Source organism: Miscanthus floridulus, chromosome 8 (assembly GCF_019320115.1).
Source record: "Miscanthus floridulus cultivar M001 chromosome 8, ASM1932011v1, whole genome shotgun sequence".
In the NCBI taxonomy this organism is placed as follows: domain Eukaryota; kingdom Viridiplantae; phylum Streptophyta; class Magnoliopsida; order Poales; family Poaceae; genus Miscanthus; species Miscanthus floridulus.
This window is the reverse complement of record NC_089587.1, coordinates 191,942,624-191,962,796: the sequence shown is the minus strand read 5'-3', so window position 1 is coordinate 191,962,796 and position 20,173 is coordinate 191,942,624. Positions and strand designations below refer to the sequence as shown.

The following is a 20,173-nucleotide window of genomic DNA, read 5'->3' as shown; positions in this document are numbered from 1 at the left end:
ACTTATTATGTGTTGACACAATGTACGTATGCTATCAATTTTTGGGAAAAGCTCAAATCTCTCATGGGTATCAAGTCCCCAAGCTAAACCCAAGAATCTAGACAAGGGACTTGTTGGACACCTCTTGCTGTAAAGATGGAGACTGAGAAGTGATCTTGTGTGGTATGTGGTCACTTTGGAACTCCAGGAATGATCGACGACATGGAAAATCACCAATCAAACCAAGGCTAGTGGTGGACTGGGTGCTGGAGGCATGCTTCCACCTATCACTAGTTCCCAAACTCCAGAAGATGGGAGACGATCGGCATAGGAAAAACAGAGATGGAGGAAACCGGATGAAGGCTTCTTGAAAGTCAATATAGATGGTGCCTTTGGTGCAGAACTCATGTGTAGGAGCAGTTGGAGCAGTGGTGCGCTGCAGCTCAGGTCAACTATGGGTGGCCTCTGCGTGGCGGCTGAGCTCAGTTGGATCGGCTCTATCAGCTGAAGCAGAGGCACTCAGGGAAGGGGTCCGTCTAATTCTGGCAGGACCATATTGTGGCCGAGACAGATTGTCAGGTGATGGTTCTCTTTGGAAGAATAGAGGTATTCATCGTTCGGAAATTGCGACAATTCTAAACGAGGTGGAAGAGTTGGTGCGAGCTTCACGTCCTTCAGACTGGTGTACACAAGAAGATCGGCAAACCATGCAGCTCATCTATGTGCCCAGCACTCCTTAATTTCTTTTTCATGATTTTGTTTGGCAATCCCCCTAGCTTCTTGCATAATTTTCTACTAATGTTTCACCTTAATGAATGAAGCGTTTGTTCCCAAAAAAATGTTGATATCTTTCTAACTGAGTTTCTAATATATATATATATATATATATATATATATATATATAGATATATATATATATATATATATATATATACAAATGTCTGGACCATAGTGCATGGGAGTCTTTGTGGTTTCGGACATAGTTGAAGACATCCTTGCAAAGGCCTCTAAAGAGGGTGTTTTTGGCCTTTGCATTCCACTTTTCGTAATTGGCCTCATCACCAACAAGGTCGGTGGGATCCTTAGGTTTTGGGAAGCCTTGAGTGGCAGCTCTAAGCACTCCAACGTCTATAGCCTCTAGGTACGCCTCCATGTGAATTTTCCAATAAGGAAAATCATCTCCCTCAATGTAGGGAGGGGTCCATCCCCATGAGACATCTTGCTCTAGGCGGCTAAGCCTAAATCAAAGAGCACTCGGCTTTGATAACCAATTGAAAGGATCAAGATGCCCAAGAGAGGGTGAATTGGGCCTTTTCTAAAAATTCTTGCAATAATTAAGTCCTATACTTAGCCCCACTTCAACCTAGTGCCTAATTGTGTATCCTATTGTTCTATCGCACAAAGAGTTTAGCAACCTAGGTTTCAATCCTATTCTAGCATGGCAATTCTATGATTGTAAGACAAGTATTGAATAGCTCAAAGTAAATGATCAAAGTAAAGAGAGGGAAGGAACACGGCGATGTTTTGCCGAGGTATCGGAGAGTCCGGCACTCCCCACTAGTCCCCGTTGGAGCACCCGCGCAAGGGTATCACTCCATCTTGATCCACACAAGGATCAAGTGCTCTCTACGAGCTGATTCTTCACCATTCTAGCATGGTGAATCGCCCACAACCACTCACGAGATGAGTTGGGTCATCCGCAAACTCCGTCGGATGATCACCAAGCTCTCAATCACCACCAGCCGTCTAGGTGATGCCGATCACCAAGAGTAACAAGCACAAACTCTCACTTGACCCAAACAAGGCTAATGAGGAAGGTGGATGCACACTTGCTACTCTCTAAACACTAATGAGTCCTTAATCTTGGATTATGAAATCTCAATCACCTCACTAGGCACTTGCTCTCACTTGAACTCCAAATTGTTGCCTCAGCTGAACAATGAGCAAGAGAGGTATGTTGGACGAGTAGGAGATGTATATATAGCCCCCACTTTCAAACAACCCGTTGAGGTCTAACTCAGCATTTTACAGTGATGACCGAAGGGCGCCTGTCGGGGTGACCGAAATGCGTCCGGTCAGTAGCCAACGGCTACATGACGCCAGCACTGACAGGGCAACGGCTAGTGTGACCTGACTCTGCTAGGCTCTAGTCCACACTGACAGGACACGTCCGGTCAACAAATTCCTTCTTCTCTGGAACCTCTCTGCATTGGATCGGACGCGCTGGCCTCAAGCGTCCGGTGCCACGGGCACAACATCCGGTCCTCATAGAAGACCAAACCCTAGGCACAGTCGTGTCTGGTCAGTTCACTGTGTTAGAGTCCAGTCGATTGTAGGTCTTCCTCTGCACTGTGTTACACTGACCGGGCACATCCGGTCCCACGAGGACCAGCGTTCAGTCCCTCTGTCACACCTCCAAGCACTCCAAATTCAAGGTACTTTGTGAATGGGGTTGACTTCAAATGATCTTTGGGCTAACTTAGATCTACCTAGTGCTAAGTTTTACAAGTGTGCACCACACCAAACACATTAGACTCACCTAGGTCAAGCTACTAGTTCATACCCCCCTTAATAGTTCGGCCAAAGGAAAAAAGCCCTAAACTAATCTAAGTGTCTCTCCAACACCAAACGACACTTAGAACTAGCCATCCTTTGCCTTGTTGTCCATCCTTTGAAAACCGAAACGATTTCCATCAACAGTGGCATGAATACCCTTGATTGCCCAAACAATCACCATTATCATGACCTAACTCAAATTGTTTCTGCAAAAACACATTAGCCACAATAATCTTACGTTGTCATTAATCATCGAAACCCACTAGGGGCCTAGATGCTTTCAATCTCCCCCTTTTTGGTGATTGATGACAACAACATCGAGTATGTGTATAAGAGATCGGTGATGTTTTCAACATACTTGGTTTATATAAGCATGAGACAATAAGAACAAGGGGTTAGGCATGCTTATACAAACCAAGCCAACATAAGTACTCAAAGAATATGAAAGAAGCACGAGTACAAAACATTATGCTCATATTAATCGGAGTAAAATGTGGAAGCATAACAAATGAGCATAAACTAGTGACATGACATATATATGAAAGTAGAGAGCACACATGTCACATGATCCATCACACAAGCATGAAAGTAAATATGATATGCATGAAAGAGCACTCAAAAGAACAAATCCATCTCACGACGCTCCCCATAAGTCTAACATACTCTCTCTCCCCCTTTTGGCGTCAAGCACAAAAAACTAAGGATCCTACGGTGGGCTGGAGCAAACGAGTCGGGCTATAGGTCCATGGGGTGTACTCTAACTAAGCAGCAAGGAGCGTTGATGTCAGACTCTGAGGACTCAGAACTCTGAGCTGTCCTGACCCTGACTGACTCAAGATGACCCTCTGACTGTGTAGGTGGTGGTGAAGCGGCCATGGGTCTGCTCAAGTGGTCTCTGTAACTGGGGTCGACCGAGTGAGACTCTGACGGTAGCAGTAGCAGCCTGGACCCTATGGCTCTATACGGATTCTAGAGGAATAGGAGCCACTATTGCCTCTGGCTCTATCGATGGTGCCTCTATTACTGAAGAAGTAGAAGGAGGCTGACTCATAACCAATGATGCTCAGTCGATGCTACTAAAGATGGGATCGTGTGTGGTCATCCTGAGCACAGGAGCCATTGTAGTAGTCATAGGTCCTTGAAAACTCTAGAGGGGTGGGGTTGACCTGTGAGCTCACTGAACGAAGCAAAGAAACTCCATGAGGGCATTGTCACTGACTCAGAGGGTGTAGGAGTGAAACCAATTACTATCGGTGTAAACCCCCTGAGCCTGCCCTATGCTTGGAGAAGCAAACCACTGAGAGACCTACATGGAGGGGCTAGGCGAACTGAGCTGGCAGCTGTCTCTGACTTTGTAGTTCACTGGACTATAACGCTAGAGTCAAGACCGAGGAGGTAGTAGCTAGACCAGGCTTCTGCAACTGAGGTCTGAATAGGGGAGCACCAATAGCCATAAGGATGTGCTCCATGAAACCGAACGTGGTTTGCTGTAAGGCAAGCAACTGTGCCTGAAGCTGGTCCTGATGTAGCTGCATCTGTGCCTAGGCTGCTGCCTAATGCTGCTACTCCTCTGCCTAGCGGGTTCTACTCACGCTGCATCGGGTCAAGTCTGGCTAGGAGGAGTGGGGTCTGTCTGCGGAGCCTATGGTGGAGCTGAGCTAGAGCCGCTGGCCTCTCTATTGTGTGTGGCGTGGAGGCATCTAAGGCAGTCGCTGGTAGTCTTTGTTTGTGTTATCAGATGGGAGGTCATCCAAAGCCTCGTCCTCCTGCTGAGCCTCTAACTCTGCAAGCTCTATCTTTGCAAGTCCTCTAATAGCCTCGTCCTGCTCCTCCTCAATCTCGGGAATAATAGGTCTCTGGCGTGGCTCTCTAGCTGCCCTATTCCCTTGACCCTAACCCATCCGCTAGTGCATGTCGTAGGTTGGGGACTATGTAGGCTGTCGCGCAACGCTGCAACTGACTCAGGTTCCATCTGATCAACCTCCTTCATAAGAATGAAACAAATCCAATGAGCAAAAGGAAGCTGATAATGACCCTTGAAACCCTCTGCTATAGTGTCCTCCATTTCTAAAAGGATGACATCCCATACATCGAAAGCTGTCTGAGATACCAAGTGAGACACAAGCCAAAGCTGAATATGGGTCAGGCCCTCTCGATAGCCAATCCTCGACAGCAGTGTCCTCCTCATGACCTCGTTCAGGAGATGGGCCATAGGTGTGAGGTCGCGTGGAGTACAACTAGAACCCTCTCTGAATGGCTCACGAAAGCAAGCTCTCACTGTCTCTGTAGGTGGAACCTCTCCGCCATCAGGACATCTCGGTGGCTCAGTGTCTCTATAGCAGACATAGTGATGCCGGTTGGGTGACTCTGTAAGTCTGAGTAGCTCTCTAGCTCTGGTGCTGTATAGCCTATGATCACGGCCTCTGAAACTGAAGTGAATGTACCTATGATCTAGGTCAATCCAAAGAGAGGCGTAGAACTCCTAGACCCAAGACTCAATGTAAGCACCAGTCTGCCCAAGAAGGTCTACCAAGCAAGGCAGGTATGTGAGTAGTGGTCGGACCTACTCTCCTCCAGCTGCAACTATCGCCTCCAGTGGACATACTCGCTAAGATCTAATTACGGCTTCACTATTGACATAGGCATTATAGAAGTCCTCCTATAGCACTATGTAGAAGCCCTCTGAGGGTCTAGGGTCCCATTGAGGTGGGAACCATTGCTCGAACTCAATAAAGCGTAACTCCTATACTTTGCGAGCTGTGGCTGCTCTCAAGTCAAGGTGAACCACTGGTGGGGGACCACGTGGTCTAGGTGGTGCACGAGCACCGCGTCTCGATCCCTCGGGTCAGGGAGAGACCGTGGTATGAGAGCAAGTGAACCGATGAAGCCTCTACTCCTATGGCTGCTCAGGCTTCTCTGACTCATGCTACTCTACCTGTGGCTGCTCAGTCTCTGTGTCTACTGTAGTGTCCTCTAGTGGATCATCAAGACTGACACAGACACCACCAATCATGACACTGCCTCGAGGAGCACCGCGGCTATCATCTGTATAGCTCTGTTAGCCCAAGCGGGATCTGTATCCTCAATCCGGAGACTACCACCTCTACCACCTCTCTCAGCGCTAGTGGCTGCCTTTGCAATGGCAATGTCCATCTGTGTATCTCTATCAAGCCGCTTACACTTCTTCTTGTAGGCTCCTACATCTAGCCCTTTCCCTTATCTCTGCCTGATGAAGGGGGAGGACGCCTCTCGTCGTCACCTGGACCACCACCTACGTTCTTACAATGCACCATGGTGATCAACTGTCAAGAACAAACTGCCACTAAGAAACTGATAAGCAAGTACTCTCCCCCTGACACACTGCCACTGACAGACATCCTGACTAAGCCATCACTATATCAGCTGACACTTCAGAGGCTTGGCCTTAATCCCTATCCACAGGCTTGGCCGCCACCGCTGCTGGAACCGTCGTTGTTGCCGCCATGGCGATCGGCGATGGAACCGTCGCTGGTGGTACTAGAGATGGTGCAGCAGGCTATGCCGCACGAGGCGTGGAACGCGGTCTGGGTAGCAACGGTTGCCCTCGTTGGTGAGGCGAACCTCCTTCAGCACGCTTCTCGCGAGCGGTGGCGAAGTCCGACAGGGGGTGCGAATCAGCGATGTTGTCGGGGTACCAGCGAAGCGGGGATTGAGGCCGCGCAGGAAGTTGAGGACGAGCTCTGAGTCAGTGATGGTGCGGCCAACATCGCGGAGCGCATCGGCGGTGGCCTTCATCCGCTGAGCGTAATCGTTGATGGACGAATCGCCCTGGGTCATGGAGTGGAACTCGTGACCCAGGAAGATGGCACGCGGAGCCTTGTTGGCCTCGAAGAGGCGCTTGATGGCGACCCAGAGCTCGCGCGCAGTCTGGTTCGGCGCCGCAGCAAGGCCGAGGACGTCCGGCCCAGCGGAGCCAAGGAGCCAGCCGCGAACGTAGGAGTCCGCGATGGCCCAAGCAGGGTCAGTGGGATTGGCCTTCGCCGTGCCATCCACGTGCGAGAGAAGACCAAATTTCCCGCAGAGGGAGGAGAAGAATGGCTCCCACTGATTGAAGTTGGGCTTGGCCAGTTCCAGGGTCACCGGGATGTGGTTTTTGACAGAGATCGTCGCGTAGGGGGCGACGAGGATGGCTGGGGCAGCGGAGGTGCCTGTGGGGGCCAAGGTGCTAGAAGATTGGCTGGGGCTGGTGGCAGGGGAGGTCGGCATGACGACCTAGGAGGAGAGAGAGGTCTGGTCGTGGGAGGGAGGGAGGAAAGAGGACCTAGGTCTCTGATACCATGTAGAGAATCACCACACACCCTATGTGGGTGGGGAGCCTTTCATATATATAGCCAATAGGCATACATGGAGAGTACAAACATGGTAAGCTATTACCTGTACAAGGAAGTTATCCTAGGCTATATATAGAAATAGCCAATCTAGGAATCTCTCTAATTGAGCCTAATTGATCCTGATATATACATATCCTAATACTTTCGTCCTTGAATTCGAGCCCCCGAGCGTAGTCGGAGTGACGCTGACTAAGCCGAGGCAATGGCTGAGCCCCCGAGCTTAGTGCCGACTAAGCCGTGGAGGTGAACAAGCCTCGTCTTGTGGAGTAGTAGCTGAGTAAGGCAGCGCGAAGAGCGTGTATCACCCAACGAAGTAGTGGCCAAGTAAGACAGACTGCCAAGGCATGTATCTCACCCAGCGACGTGGTGACCGAGTAAGGCAGCCCGCGGAGGCGCGTACCTCACCCAGCGGCATGGTCTAGATCTGGTCCCCTGCAGGATAAATATACAAAATTTTGTAGTTATTGATATTCAGGATATCAAGTCACGAGCAAGTCCCAGTATTATAAAATGCATGTAAAATAACAGGTCAGGAGCAAGTGTCAGCGTTATGAAATGCATATAAAAAAATTCATGTCTTCCTCTTGCTAGGCTGTGTAATTTCCCTGAGTAGTTGACCCCTTATATGTAAGCACTTGTATCTCTGGCGTATGGTCGTGAGGTTCATGACCTTGACCATGTGAACCGTGCGAGTAAACAATGCTTCACAAATGTGAGTTCGTACTCCTCAAGTATTTTTGCAACCGTTAAAAAGAAAACTAGAGCAGTAAGCGCTACGCGATAAAAGAAAATGTGCACGGAGCGTATGGTGTGATCCCGACTAAGCTGTATGGATAGTCGGAACGTAGCTATGTTATGGCCGCGGGGACATATGGATAATAATCCGGAGATATATGAAGATTAAATAATATTTAAAAAAATATATTAAAAACGTGACTTAATTGATTCATGGTCGAGTAGAAGAGTCGACGAGCCGTAGTATCCGAGTAATGGATATGGCTCGGACGCTTGAAAGGATTGCTTGCAGCTTGACGCAACTTGATGGCTCACTTGCGGCTTGACAGCTCGTGCTTGCATGCGGATCGGCTCTTGATTACTTTAATTAGCTTCGCACGGCTCTGTAGAATCACACGTTACTTGCATTGTCCTTCGATCGATGTGCCTTGATTGGGGATTTTGGCTGCTGTGCGTTGGGGGCACATGGTGGCATCAATCATCATGCAGATCGAATCGGTGTAGGACTCCTTTGTGGGCCGTGTTCTAGGCTGCCAAACGAGGCCAGGAGCCTCACGCCCGAGCCGAACGGAACGTGGGGAACGCATGTATGCATGCAGCCTCAAGATCTTGTTTCGATAACTAGGACGTTCCGGCGCGCTCCGCCGCGCCCGCATAGGCTGAGCGCGGGTAATGATTAATGACACGCTGAAAACCTCTTTTCTTGTTTTGTCTGTGTTCGGTGACTAGGGTCTGAAACTAACAATTCCAAAGTATCTGTGAAGCCTACATCTAAAAACACCAAAAATTTAGACAAAATTAGGCACTTGCTTAGAAGATTTTATACGGCCTGAGATTAGAATCACAGCAGAAGGCTCACTAAATATTATACTGAAATAAGTATACATACACAAAAGGTTGGTGTTTTGACACTCAACATGGTGCACACCTAAGGTTATGTTTTGTCATAAGCAAACAGTAACGGCACACTTCACTTTTGTTTTCATCTAAGAAGATATAGCATGTCTCCTTTTGAAAAGCCCGAAAGTTTTTGACTTCATTGTTCTGCTCGCTTAGATAATAGGAGGCGTACGGAAGACTACAGGTCACTATGCCAGCTGAACCACCTGTAAGATTAATTCCAGGGGCATAACTTCAGTCGTTCAGAACTCAACTGCAAAAAGAACACCAAGTGCTTTGAGCCTGTAGGATATTACTATAGGCATGAAAGCAAAAGAGTAGCAGTTAGGCTGTGCTAGGAAAACATCACAGGCATGCACAGGTGTGTGTAAACAGAAAGGAAGGGAGTATACATGTATACATGTTGTATTTATCATGCTTTGTGTTTCTTAACTCTAAGCCAAACTCTAAGTCTCTGCCAACAAATATCAAACAAATACCATTTAATCAGAGCAGGGTTATCAACTGTCATTTTTAACATGCATATTAAACAAAAATTCAATCAATCAACTGTCTGTATGGTCAGGATTAGAGAGAAATAACCACGAAAGTAAACGGCAATCCCCTGGATGAACCCAAAAATTTAATTCACCTAATCGACAGTGGGGCTTAGGTACATTTCATCAGTAGAAGCCAAAAGGCAAAGCATAAGCTGCTATATTCATCCAGCGAACAGCCGAACATCATATGTTCTCCAAAAACATAATAGTTTATTCATCCAGTGAAATTATACATGGTTTCACTGAGAAAGGTGTACCGTAGTTAACCAGAAAATTGAATAAAGGGAATGAACAACCACCTGTACCGCTGAGGGCAGAGAGCATCGAGAAGCAAAGCTGAAAGAAACAACAGATGTGCGCAGGTGGAACCAAACCTGGGCAAAAAGATCTGAGATCAAAGAAAGAACAGGCACGACTGCACATTTGAGCATGTTGTAGTTGCCAGATTTATCTGGGCATAACTCAGTCCTATATGGGATACGCCATTAGGAATGGTAAAACCAATGGACTATGAAAAGACAACATATGGAAGGAATGAACAATACTGTAGCACTGTATAAACATTTTTTGTGATCTAAAAAGGGGGGAAAACTGAGGCTGCAAATAGTAGTGAACATATTTTCATTATTTAATCTGCATTGGTGACTACATCATGAGAAATATTAGTTTGTTACGAAACACTCAGATCTATTATCTTAACAGGAGACGAAACATATAGGCTAGCTGGGTCCAGGTGTCCCTTGGCTACCTTACTGAACAAAAGGGAAAACAACCAAACTTGACCTCCTTGATAAGAAGTGTACAATGTGTTCTTAGATAAGGTAATGTTCTGCTGTTCAAATTAGTTATACATGTCTAGTGCTGCACCCTGCTGAAATAAATGTTCGAAGGCCGACAGACATGACTATAAAATTGTGAAATATTAGGATGGTAAAAACCTTGGCTCAACATCAAAGAATATGTAGGCTCTGACAAAGCAAGATAGAAGATAAAACAACGTATTTGCTTACATTTCTGGCATTTTTTATGCTTGTGAAGTGCCATCACCCAAAAGAGCACTGAATAGTACAAAAGTCATGGACCATAAAATAAGCACAAAGATTAATTCCTGAAAGTCTAGATATTCATATTGAAACATAAAAATATTTTAACTCAGTTCATGCATGAAGGTTAAATATAAAATATCATATGACTAAATGGCCTGTTGTAACAACAAAAATGGCTAAAAACAAACACGAAAGAGATTTCAATTCAGTTCGTATGTCAGATATATATATCCTAAAAATATCTGAAACCATTGGGCAAAAGCTTTCCTTACATGTATGGCACTATTACAGTGCTAACCCTGATTGGTCAGAATCATAAAGAAACCTTCAGGTATTTGAAATTTGGAACATGGCAAATAGATTATGTCGTAGAATATTCGATAAGGATGCCAGCAATAGGGAAAAAAAGCAATGCTAATTACTGAAACAACCCCAATTTCCGCGAAGGAAAATCCACAGAGTTGAAGTGTAATAAGACCGTGGTAGATCATATTACCCAAATTCCAGTCAAATATCACATCCATACAACGATAATATCAGAGTACAAATAGTGCGGAATTATATAAATTATTACATCGCCGCATTGGCGGAATCAAAAATAGCATTCATTCAGAACAGCTTGAAGATAAGATCGCCAAACTCGAGCGTAGGCACGAATCCCCTCAACCGTCAAACTCCTCAGAGCTATACTCCTCAGCAGAACCTGCATGCCAAAATTTATCAGTACGATTTATACTGGCCACTCCAAACCCTATGAGCATTGCTTTGTGGAAATTGGATACAAGTTGGATATAATCAAAAGGAACCTATAAAGCTAGGGTTTCCAATGCATTAGCATATCAAGTAAATAATAATAGTTTGTCAAGTTTTAACACCATTCCCACACACATTCCACTCCATTCCCTTTTCCGAGCCAGGTTTCGATCCTGGGACTCATATACCACCATCTCCATCATCCCCATACCATACCATACCATACCATACCATACCATACCATACCATACCATACCATACCATACCATCGCTCAGTCGACAGGCCAACTCCCTCTCGGCACTGCCTCAAGGTCCGTAGCCCCTGGCTACGACCGAACACTCACTTCCAGGGGGGAGAAAAGAAGGACTCATCTCTCTATCTAGTTTAAGCGAAACCCAGGAAAGGTCCATAGCCAACAAGTCGGCACATGTATCGATCGATCAACCATACACTCTACAGAGGTTTTACATAACCACAAGATCCGCCTTCCTCGCTGACCGTCGTCAACTGGGCTGATTCCGGCCGCTTGCTAGCCTAGGATAATGCCACTCTACCATTCAGCCCTGTTACACCCCAAGTCTAGTCTGGGGTGGCTGAAACTGTGAGTCATGAGCCGGGTCCACAAGGTCTCCATGAAGTCTCGGAAGGGTGTGGGGGAAATTCTCCGCACCCCGTACCTCCCTCGCACTGTCCGCTTTCAACCTAGCAGTAGTGGCAATATCCTACCAAGTAGTCCGGCCGTCCCGCACCATATAGGGCGAGTGGTACGTAAGGCTTTCCGGTGAATCTGAGTACTAGTAAGTCCTTAGGGTTGACCAAGCCAGAATGTCTTCATCAGGGTTTCCATTTACCGTGCCACCACAGCACCTCCATCCCGGGTTCCTCCCATCACAGGTTCACACCCAGGACCACCTCATATACCATTTACCCACCACAGGTATCCATTCTAGGGGTGCCCAGGTAGCACCCCATGGCAAGACTTGCCCTAGGCTCGTCGTTTACTCCAACTTGGTCGACACAACCCTCACCCTCCACGCACCCAAGTCACACACGCAGCACTCTCCTCATAGTTCAATTATCACCAGTTCCCAACACGCATCAATGTAGTGTAAGCTTTGTAGAAGTAATAAGCAAGCGTGTGACTAGCCTAACAGCAGGGTGAGCAGGGGTAAGGTTGCGTCAAGGTAAAGGCCATCAGGAAAGCATACTACCATGCAAGTCCTACCATAGTGTGATCATAACTATAGAGTAAAGCACTAGCATTTCTATTTTAGCCATGCGTAATAGGTACTACGAGATTGGATGGGATGTGGCACCTTCAGTGTAGTCATCTCCGTACTCCTCACGATACTCACGATCTTCGTCTATCTGATTCTCATCCGAGTCTACAAATGATCGCATTATAGTCGCGTTAGCGACGTCTATAGAATAGCACAAAGAAGTAATGAAAATTCAAAAGAGCCAAATGCACTCAAACATGGGTTCATTGCGTAGAGCTTGATTTTAGATGAATTTTGGTCCTAGTTTCGTATTTTTCTGAGGTCATATGAATTAGTTATGAATTTCCGAAGTTTAAATCTATTTCTGAAAATGGAAAAAGGCTGAATTAATTCTGGGCTGACACGTGTTACGCGGTGACTGGTCCACGTAGCGTGCTGATGTCAGCATGACGTCATCGTCTCGGTGCCGAGCTAACTGGTGGGGTCCATCTGACGTCATCAACGTCGTCAGTTCCGACAGGTGGGGCCAGAGGCTATTGGGTCACTGACAGGTGGGTCCCGTCAAAGTCAACGTCAGTCAACGGTCAACGGTCAATTGTCATCGGTCAGGGTCACTGCCAGGTGGGGCCTGGCTGCTGACGCCAGCAGTTGATGTCGTCGTGACGTCAGCATGACGTCGGCGTCTGCCGTGTGGGTCCAGAGTGTTCGTGACACTGACATGTGGGGCCAGATCAACGGTCAACGTTGACCGGTCAATGGTCACCATGGTCCGGGTCTCAAACGGGCTCTGGTGGGCTCGGGTTGGGCCGGTCTGGGCTAGGCTGGGCCGGACACGTGGCAAACTGTGGTGCTGCCATGTCGTGGTCGTGGGCCTCCACTGGGCCATGGTCCACGGCTCACGATCCACAGGTGGCCAGCGAGGGGGTGTTCCCCTGTTTCTCCCACGGCGGTGCTGCTGCCAGCGGCGAGCTCGCTGTGAGCCTCCGCGGCGGTGCTGGTGTCCAATTAGGGAGGGGAAAGGCTACCCCAGGCTACGGTGACTGCGATGGTGGGGTCCAGGTGGCGGCCGAGGCTCACCGAGGCGCTGGCCACGGCGAATGGCGGCTCAGCAGTGCTCGCCGATGGTGAGGTCACGCACGCAGGCTCTCCAGTAGCTAAGCTGGGCAGATGAGGGCTCCTACGGTTTCGTGGGTGCATGGCGAAGGCGTCCAGGGCTCAAGGCGAGGCTTCGGACCCCCAGGTGGCCGGTAGGGATGTCCCGGCAGCCACGGCGACATAGTGATGACGGTGAGGCACGCGGTGAACCATGGGGCTCTAGCAGGGTGGTCACGGCGTGCGCGTGAGTTACCCGTGGCTTCAACGAATGGGATGGGCGAGTCACGGAGGCGCCAGGCGCTCCTAGTAGTACTGGCCACGGTGGTCGGTGCTCTGACCGGTGGTCGAGTGCTCGAACCGGTGGTCTGGTGCTCAGCACGGTGGTCTAGTGCTCGGACCGGTGGTCGGGTGCTCGGACCGGTGGTGTGGTGTTCGGCACGGTGGTCTAGTGCTCGGAGGTGGTCTGGTGTTCGGCATGGTGGTCTAGTGCTCAGAGGTGGTCTGGTGCTCCGGTGGTGACTGCGCCATGGCGGTGGCGTCATGAGCGTAGCACGCGTGCTCGGCTACGGCGTCCGGGGAACTTGGAGAGGTCTTCAGCGTCCAAGGGCTCGAGGATGGTCATGGTCAACGTGAGTGTGCTGTGGTAGTGTGCCTAGAGGCTGGGGATGGCCTTGGCCTACGCGCTCACAGTATGGAGCGCCATGGCCGGAGTAGTAAGGTCCGGCGGCGAGCAGGGGAAAAAATCGGGGGCTCACCGTGGGTGCTGTGGAAGAAGGGATGGCGGTGCAGTGACGAGTTGCGGCCGTGTAGCTCCAGAAGCAGTGCCGTGCAGTGCTGACCCACGACCATGATGACGATGACGGCGTCGCCCTCGGCTCCGGTGACTTCAGCAGTGCGCGGGGGCTCCGATCCTCCTCTCACAATCCCTTCACGGCCCTCTTCTCTCGGTGTGGTGCGGCTACTGGGCCACCAAGCGGTGGTGGAGGCTGAGGGAGAGGCTAAGGTGCCGGGCGTGAGTGGCGTGCGGGCTGGCTTTATAGCCGAGTGCCACGCCTCCCATGGACGGATGGCATCAGTGCGCTGGAGGCGTGTGCATCGCATCAGACGGTGATGCGGGGTTGCGTGGGCGCGGCGCAAGGGGGCAGGGTCATGCCCCTGGCGTGACCCCCTGGCCCGCTCCTGCCACTGCTGTCGAGCGCCAGGTCGCGTAGGCGGTTGAGGCGTGGGTGAGGAAGACGACACTATAGACGGGGGTGGCTGACATGCGGGGTCTAGCGGGCAACGGCTGCGACCGAGGCAGACGGGTGCGCGGGCGATGCGCTGGGCCGGCTCGTGGGCCGCGTACGTGCGCACGCCGGTGCAAGGTGGGCGCGGTTGGGCTGGCTGGGCCGTGAAGCCGAGCAGCCTGGGCTGCGAGGCCTTCTTCCTCATTTCCTTTTTCTGTTTTCTTTTTCTTCTTCCTTGATTTGAATTCAAATTTGGGTTTGGGTATTTTGAATTCAAAATGGGTGCACCAAATTCATTGGAGTTGTTAAGCATATCATAACTCAAATGGAAATCCAAATCACATTTCGAATTAACAAAGCATGCAATACTTTATTTGTTAGAATTTAAATAAACACAATTAACTAATGACATGCCATGCTTATGTGTTAACTTGGGTTGGGGTTAGACCTAATGCATCTCTTAGGTTGGGTTTTCTATACATGACACTCATCATCACATGGGTGTTTTAAGAAAAAATTTTGTAGTTGGTATTTTTAGTGTGTGGATTTCTGGGTTGTTACAGTCCTACCCCCTTAACAGAATCTCGTCCCCGAGATTAAAGCGTAACGTACTCTTCGAAAGAGGTAGGATATCGTAGCCGGAGGTCAGACTCTTTCTCCCATGTTGCTTCTCTCTCTGTGTGATTGCTCCATTGGATCTTGCACATAGGAATAGTCTTGCTTCAGGGTCTCTTTGGTATCTCTACCCAGAATTCTGATAGGATGTTCTTTATACTCAAGTGTATCTTGAATGTCAAGTGTATCAGTTGGAACTACTTCATCGGGCACTCTCAAACACTTGCGTAGCTGTGAGACATGGAATACGGGATGTACACCCATCAATTCCTCAGGTAGCTCAAGTTTGTAGGCGAGCTTTCCAATCCTCTTGCAAATCTTGTATGGGCCAACAAATCTAGGGGCAAGCTTTCCTTTCACATGGAATCTGACAGTTCCACGTAGCGGGGATACCTTGAGATAGACGAAGTCTCCCACATTGAACTCAAGTTCTCTTCTCCTTTTGTCAGCATAGCTCTTGTATCGACTTTGAGCAATTCTCAAATTCTCCTTACTTGAGCAACTCCTTCTTCTGCATCTTGAATCTTAGCGGAGTCAAAGAATGATCTTTCTCCCAGTTGGGACCACATCAGAGGTGTCTTACAAGGTCTGCCATACAGAGCTTCAAATGGTGACATCTTGATACTGGCTTGGTAGCTGTTGTTGTAAGAGAACTCTAGCATAGGGTAAGCATTTCTCCCAATCAGAGCCATAGTTCAGTACACTAGCGCGAAGCATGTCTTCTAAGATCTGATTTACTCATTCTAGTCTGTCCATCTGTCTGTGGGTGGTAAGCGGTACTGAAAATCAAGTTTGGTTCCAATGGACTTGTGCAGAGCTTCCCAGAATCAGGGACACAAATTGAGGACCACGATCAGATACAATACTAGAGGGAGCTCCATGCAGTCTGAGAATATGCTCAATATATAGATCTGCTAGTTTTTCGGCATTGGTCTTGGTCTTAACTGGTACAAAGTGAGCAATCTTGGTCAAAGCGATCAACAATCACCCAGATGGAATCATTGCCTTTCTGTGAACGGGGCAATCCAACTATGAAATCCATGGATATGCTCTCCCATTTCCACTCGGGAACGTCAAGAGGCTTAGCAATCCTGCAGGCCTTTGATGTTCAGCCTTGACTCTATTACAGGTGTCACATCGTGCCACATGTCCTGCAATGTCTGTCTTCATGCCTTTCCACCAAAAGTGTTTCTTCAAGTCTTGATACATCTTTGAACCTCTAGGGTGAATACAGTACTTAGAATCATGAGCTTCTGACAGAATTTCCTCTCGTAGTACTGGTCAGATGGAACACAGATTCTGTTCTTGAACCAGATGGTTCCTTGTTCATCTTCATGGTGGTTGGTCTTGTAGCCTAGTTTCATCAGACCACGGAGATATTCAATCTCTTCACAATCTTTTCTGAGCTTGACGGATGCGATCTGTGAGATCATACTGTATGCGGAGCTCATTCAACAAGCCATGCGGTAGTATCTCAAGTTGGAAATCATCAATCTCTTCCTTGAGCTCAGGTGGTACGGATTCAGTGATCAAAGTGTGACAGTAACTCTTGCGACTGAGAGCATCTAGCGACTACATTAGCTTTTCCCGGATGATAGTGAATTTCCAGGTCATAGTCCTTGATCAACTCTAGCCATCGGCGTTGCCTCATATTCAGATCTTCTTGAGTGAAAAAGTACTTCAAGCTCTTGTGATCCGTATAGATATCACACTTGTTGCCTATCAAGTAGTGTCCTCCAGATCTTCAGGCATGCACAACTGCTGCTAACTCAAGATCATGGGTTGGGTAACGGTTCTCGTGTTCTTTCAACTGTCGAGAAGCATAATGCTATTACTCTTCCATCTTGCATCAATACACAACCAAGTCCTTGACGGGATGCATCACAATAGACCACGAAATCTTTGCCTGATATCAGGCAATGCTAGCACAGGAGTTGTGGTAAGCTTCTGTTTCAATTCCTAGAAGCTTTGTTCGCACTCGGGCGTCCATTCAAACTCCTTGGTCTTCTTCAGAAGATTGGTCATTGGACGGGCTATCTTGGAGAAGTTTCTAATGAATCGGCGATAATATCCAGCCAATCCCAAGAAACTTCTGACTTCTGTCACATTACGGGGTTGATCCCACTCTTTCACAGCTTCAATCTTGGCTGGGTCAACTGTGACACCTTCAGCTGATAGTACATGGCCTAGGAAGGCAACTTCCTGTAGCCAAAACTCACATTTGCTGAACTTTGCGTAGAGCTGATGTTGGGCTAATTTCTCGAGCACAGTTCTCATATGATGTTCATGTTCTTCAGCGGTGGGTGAATAGACAAGGATGTCATCAATGAATACCACCACGAACTTATCCAGTTCATCCATGAAAACCTTATTCATCATGTTCATGAAGTATGCGGGAGCATTCGTGAGTCCGAAGGATACCACAGTGAACTCAAACTGTCCATACCTCGTCACAAAAGCTGTCTTCGGGATGTCACTCTCTCGAATCTTCATCTGATGATAGCCAGATCTGAGATCAATCTTGGAGAAATACTTGGCACCTCGAAGCTGATTAAGCAGATCATCAATTCTTGGCAGGGGGTACTTGTTCTTGATGGTGACTGCGTTCAAGTTCTGGTAATCAATGCACATTCTCATTGAGCCTGTCCTTCTTCTTGACAAACAGAACAGGGGATCCCCAGGGTGAAGCACTGGGTCTAATATATCCCTTCGAGATGAGCTCATCAAGCTATTTCTTAAGCTCAGCCAGTTCATCAACTGACATGCGATAGGGTCTCTTGGCAATGGGTCCCTATTCCCAGTAACAGATCAATGATGAACTCTACATCACGGTCTGGTGGCATACCCGGTAATTCTTCAGGGAATACATCGGGATAGTCTCTGACTACTGGCACATCATGAACTGTCTTCTCCTCTTTTGTGATTCTGAACTTGCTTTAAGGGCACATAGGATAGAGGTGGACTTTCCAGACTGGGGTTCACATCTAATGACATGGCCTGATGGGTGGGTCACTTGGACGTATCTAGGTGAACATGATATGATACTCTTGGTGAATGGTTAACCAATCCATACCTAGGATGACATCTAGGCTAGTGGAAGGTAAAAGGGTTAGGTCGGCTTTAAAGACAAGACCCTCAATGGTAAGACTCACTCCCTTACAGATGTGGGTGCATTTTAGGTCTCCTAACGGTGAGCTGGTGATGATAGGCTTTTCACGTGGGGTTACAGGCAGGTCATGCTCTCGTGCAAACTTGGATGATATGTATGAACAAGTTGCTCCAGAGTCAAATAGAACTGATGCAGTGTTGCCATTAACTAAAAACATACTGTACACCACGTCAGGGGCAGCTTGTGCTTCCTCAGGCGTCTAGATGGTTGAGACGTCCACGAGTAGCAGATCCCTTGAGCTGAGACTTCTGAGCAGCTGAGTTCTGAGGGCACTCAGCAGCTTTGTGACCTGGTTGGCCACAAGCAAAGCAGGTGAAAGGCGTACCGCCTGTAGGGGTTGGCGCGGGTGCCTTCTAGTTTCCTAGTGCTTGGTGCGGAGCGGTTCTAGTGCTGGGCGTTCACTTCGCTGAGCGGGGACGGTTGAAACGGTCCTGAGTGTTGCGGTCCTGAGCATAACGGTCCCGGGTGTAACGATCCTGAGCAGGGCGGGAGTATTTGGCGGTGTAGCCTCCACTTACCCCTACTCGATCCAGGGTTGTCATCCCTGTTGTGGCGAGAGCGTTCCCTGGATGGTGCATCTCTATGGAACCTCTTGCGATCACGGCCACGGAAGGACTCCTAGGCTTACGCTTCCTCTCCCTATACTCTTCTCCAGCTTCAGCATGATCTTTCTCGATCTGGATGCAGCGATCCACCAGAGCATGCAACATGTTACTCTCAATACCGCCAAACTTTAGCTTGATGTGCGGGTTGAGTCCCTTGCGGTAATAGTACAACTTCTCCTTCTCAGAGTTCACAACATAGGAAGGGGCATAGCGAAGAAGATTGGTGAAACGAGTAGTGTACTCAGTCACCCTGTCCTTTCCCATCTTGATGTTGCGGAACTCCTCAGCTTTGGCCTCCATGATACCCTTGGGAATGTGATACTCAGTGAATGCTTCGGCGAACTCATCCCACGAGATGTTGGCAGGGTCCTCATGGGAATCACTGAAACTGTCCCACCAGGCGCGTGCTGCACCTGTGAGCTGGTGTGTGGCTAGCTCCAACACACTCATCATCGGTGAAAGTAGTGAGGTCAAGCTTCTTCTCCATCTCCTTGAGCCAGTCATCGGCTACAAGTGGGTTAGGGTCGGTGCCATCATAGGTAGGTGGCCTTAGCTTCAGGAATCCCTCCAGCTTCCTTTGGAAGTCATTCTGCTGACCTCCCTGGCGATGGTTTGCTCCTTCAACAAGAGCTGCAAGAAGCTGGGTCTGTTGTGCCATCACTTCTGCCAGGTTTGGTGGTGGTGGTGGAGGAATGTTCTCCTCAGGCGGCGGAGTATTCTCCAGGTGGAAGGGTATCCCTCCACGTCCATGGCCACGGCCACGGCCACGGTTGTTGCCACCACGTTCCCCATTGGGTTCAACTGGTTCAAGGAGTGGGCGCACGTCCTCGATTCATTAGGCGATTAGATCGGTGGTTCGGCATCTGCAACACGGATCATAGAGAATTTTAGTGTTTGTGCCATAAGTGCTTATAATTCAATATGATTACATGATTTTGACGATTTAAAGACAAACATTTACACTATCCAACACTCATTACAAAGAAGCAATAAGATTCATAAGATGCAATAAGATCCGAAACATTCATTACATGGGTTTTATTACATAGCATCATCTCCAGAAGCTACACTTGAAGACGTGCGAGAATCGTTCTACGCATAGTGTCTCATAATACATCTCATAAGGGGTACATCATGGGGTACAACTTACAGAAGCTACTGACATGACTTATGACCATGCAGGGTCATCTACTCTAGCTCGTACACCGCAGCTAGGATACGACTGTTCTCGATCTTGATCTCCTCGTCAGACTTGTGAAGTCGGGACATGTACCTTAAGGCCTCGGCGAGCTCCTCAATAGGCTTGGCTCCAGGTAGGGTAGGGCAGGCGTCTAGGTTGAGGCGAGTCGGGGCTAACTCAAACT

General features: G+C 48.4%; 1 protein-coding gene across 1 annotated transcript; it reads right to left on the bottom strand.

The window, feature by feature from the left end:
• Positions 1-6,051: 6,051 nt before the first annotated feature.
• Positions 6,052-6,780, bottom strand: LOC136470402 (uncharacterized). Its single transcript, XM_066468260.1, has one exon. The coding sequence runs from the start codon at positions 6,778-6,780 to the stop codon at positions 6,052-6,054; it is 729 nt and encodes a 242-aa protein (XP_066324357.1).
• Between the last annotated feature and the right edge of the window lie 13,393 nt (positions 6,781-20,173).

Bases quoted from the DNA above. Each gene is read 5' to 3' on its own strand.
- LOC136470402 (XM_066468260.1), bottom strand. From the start codon at position 6,780: ATGCCGACCTCCCCTGCCACCAGCCCCAGCCAATCTTCTAGCACCTTG.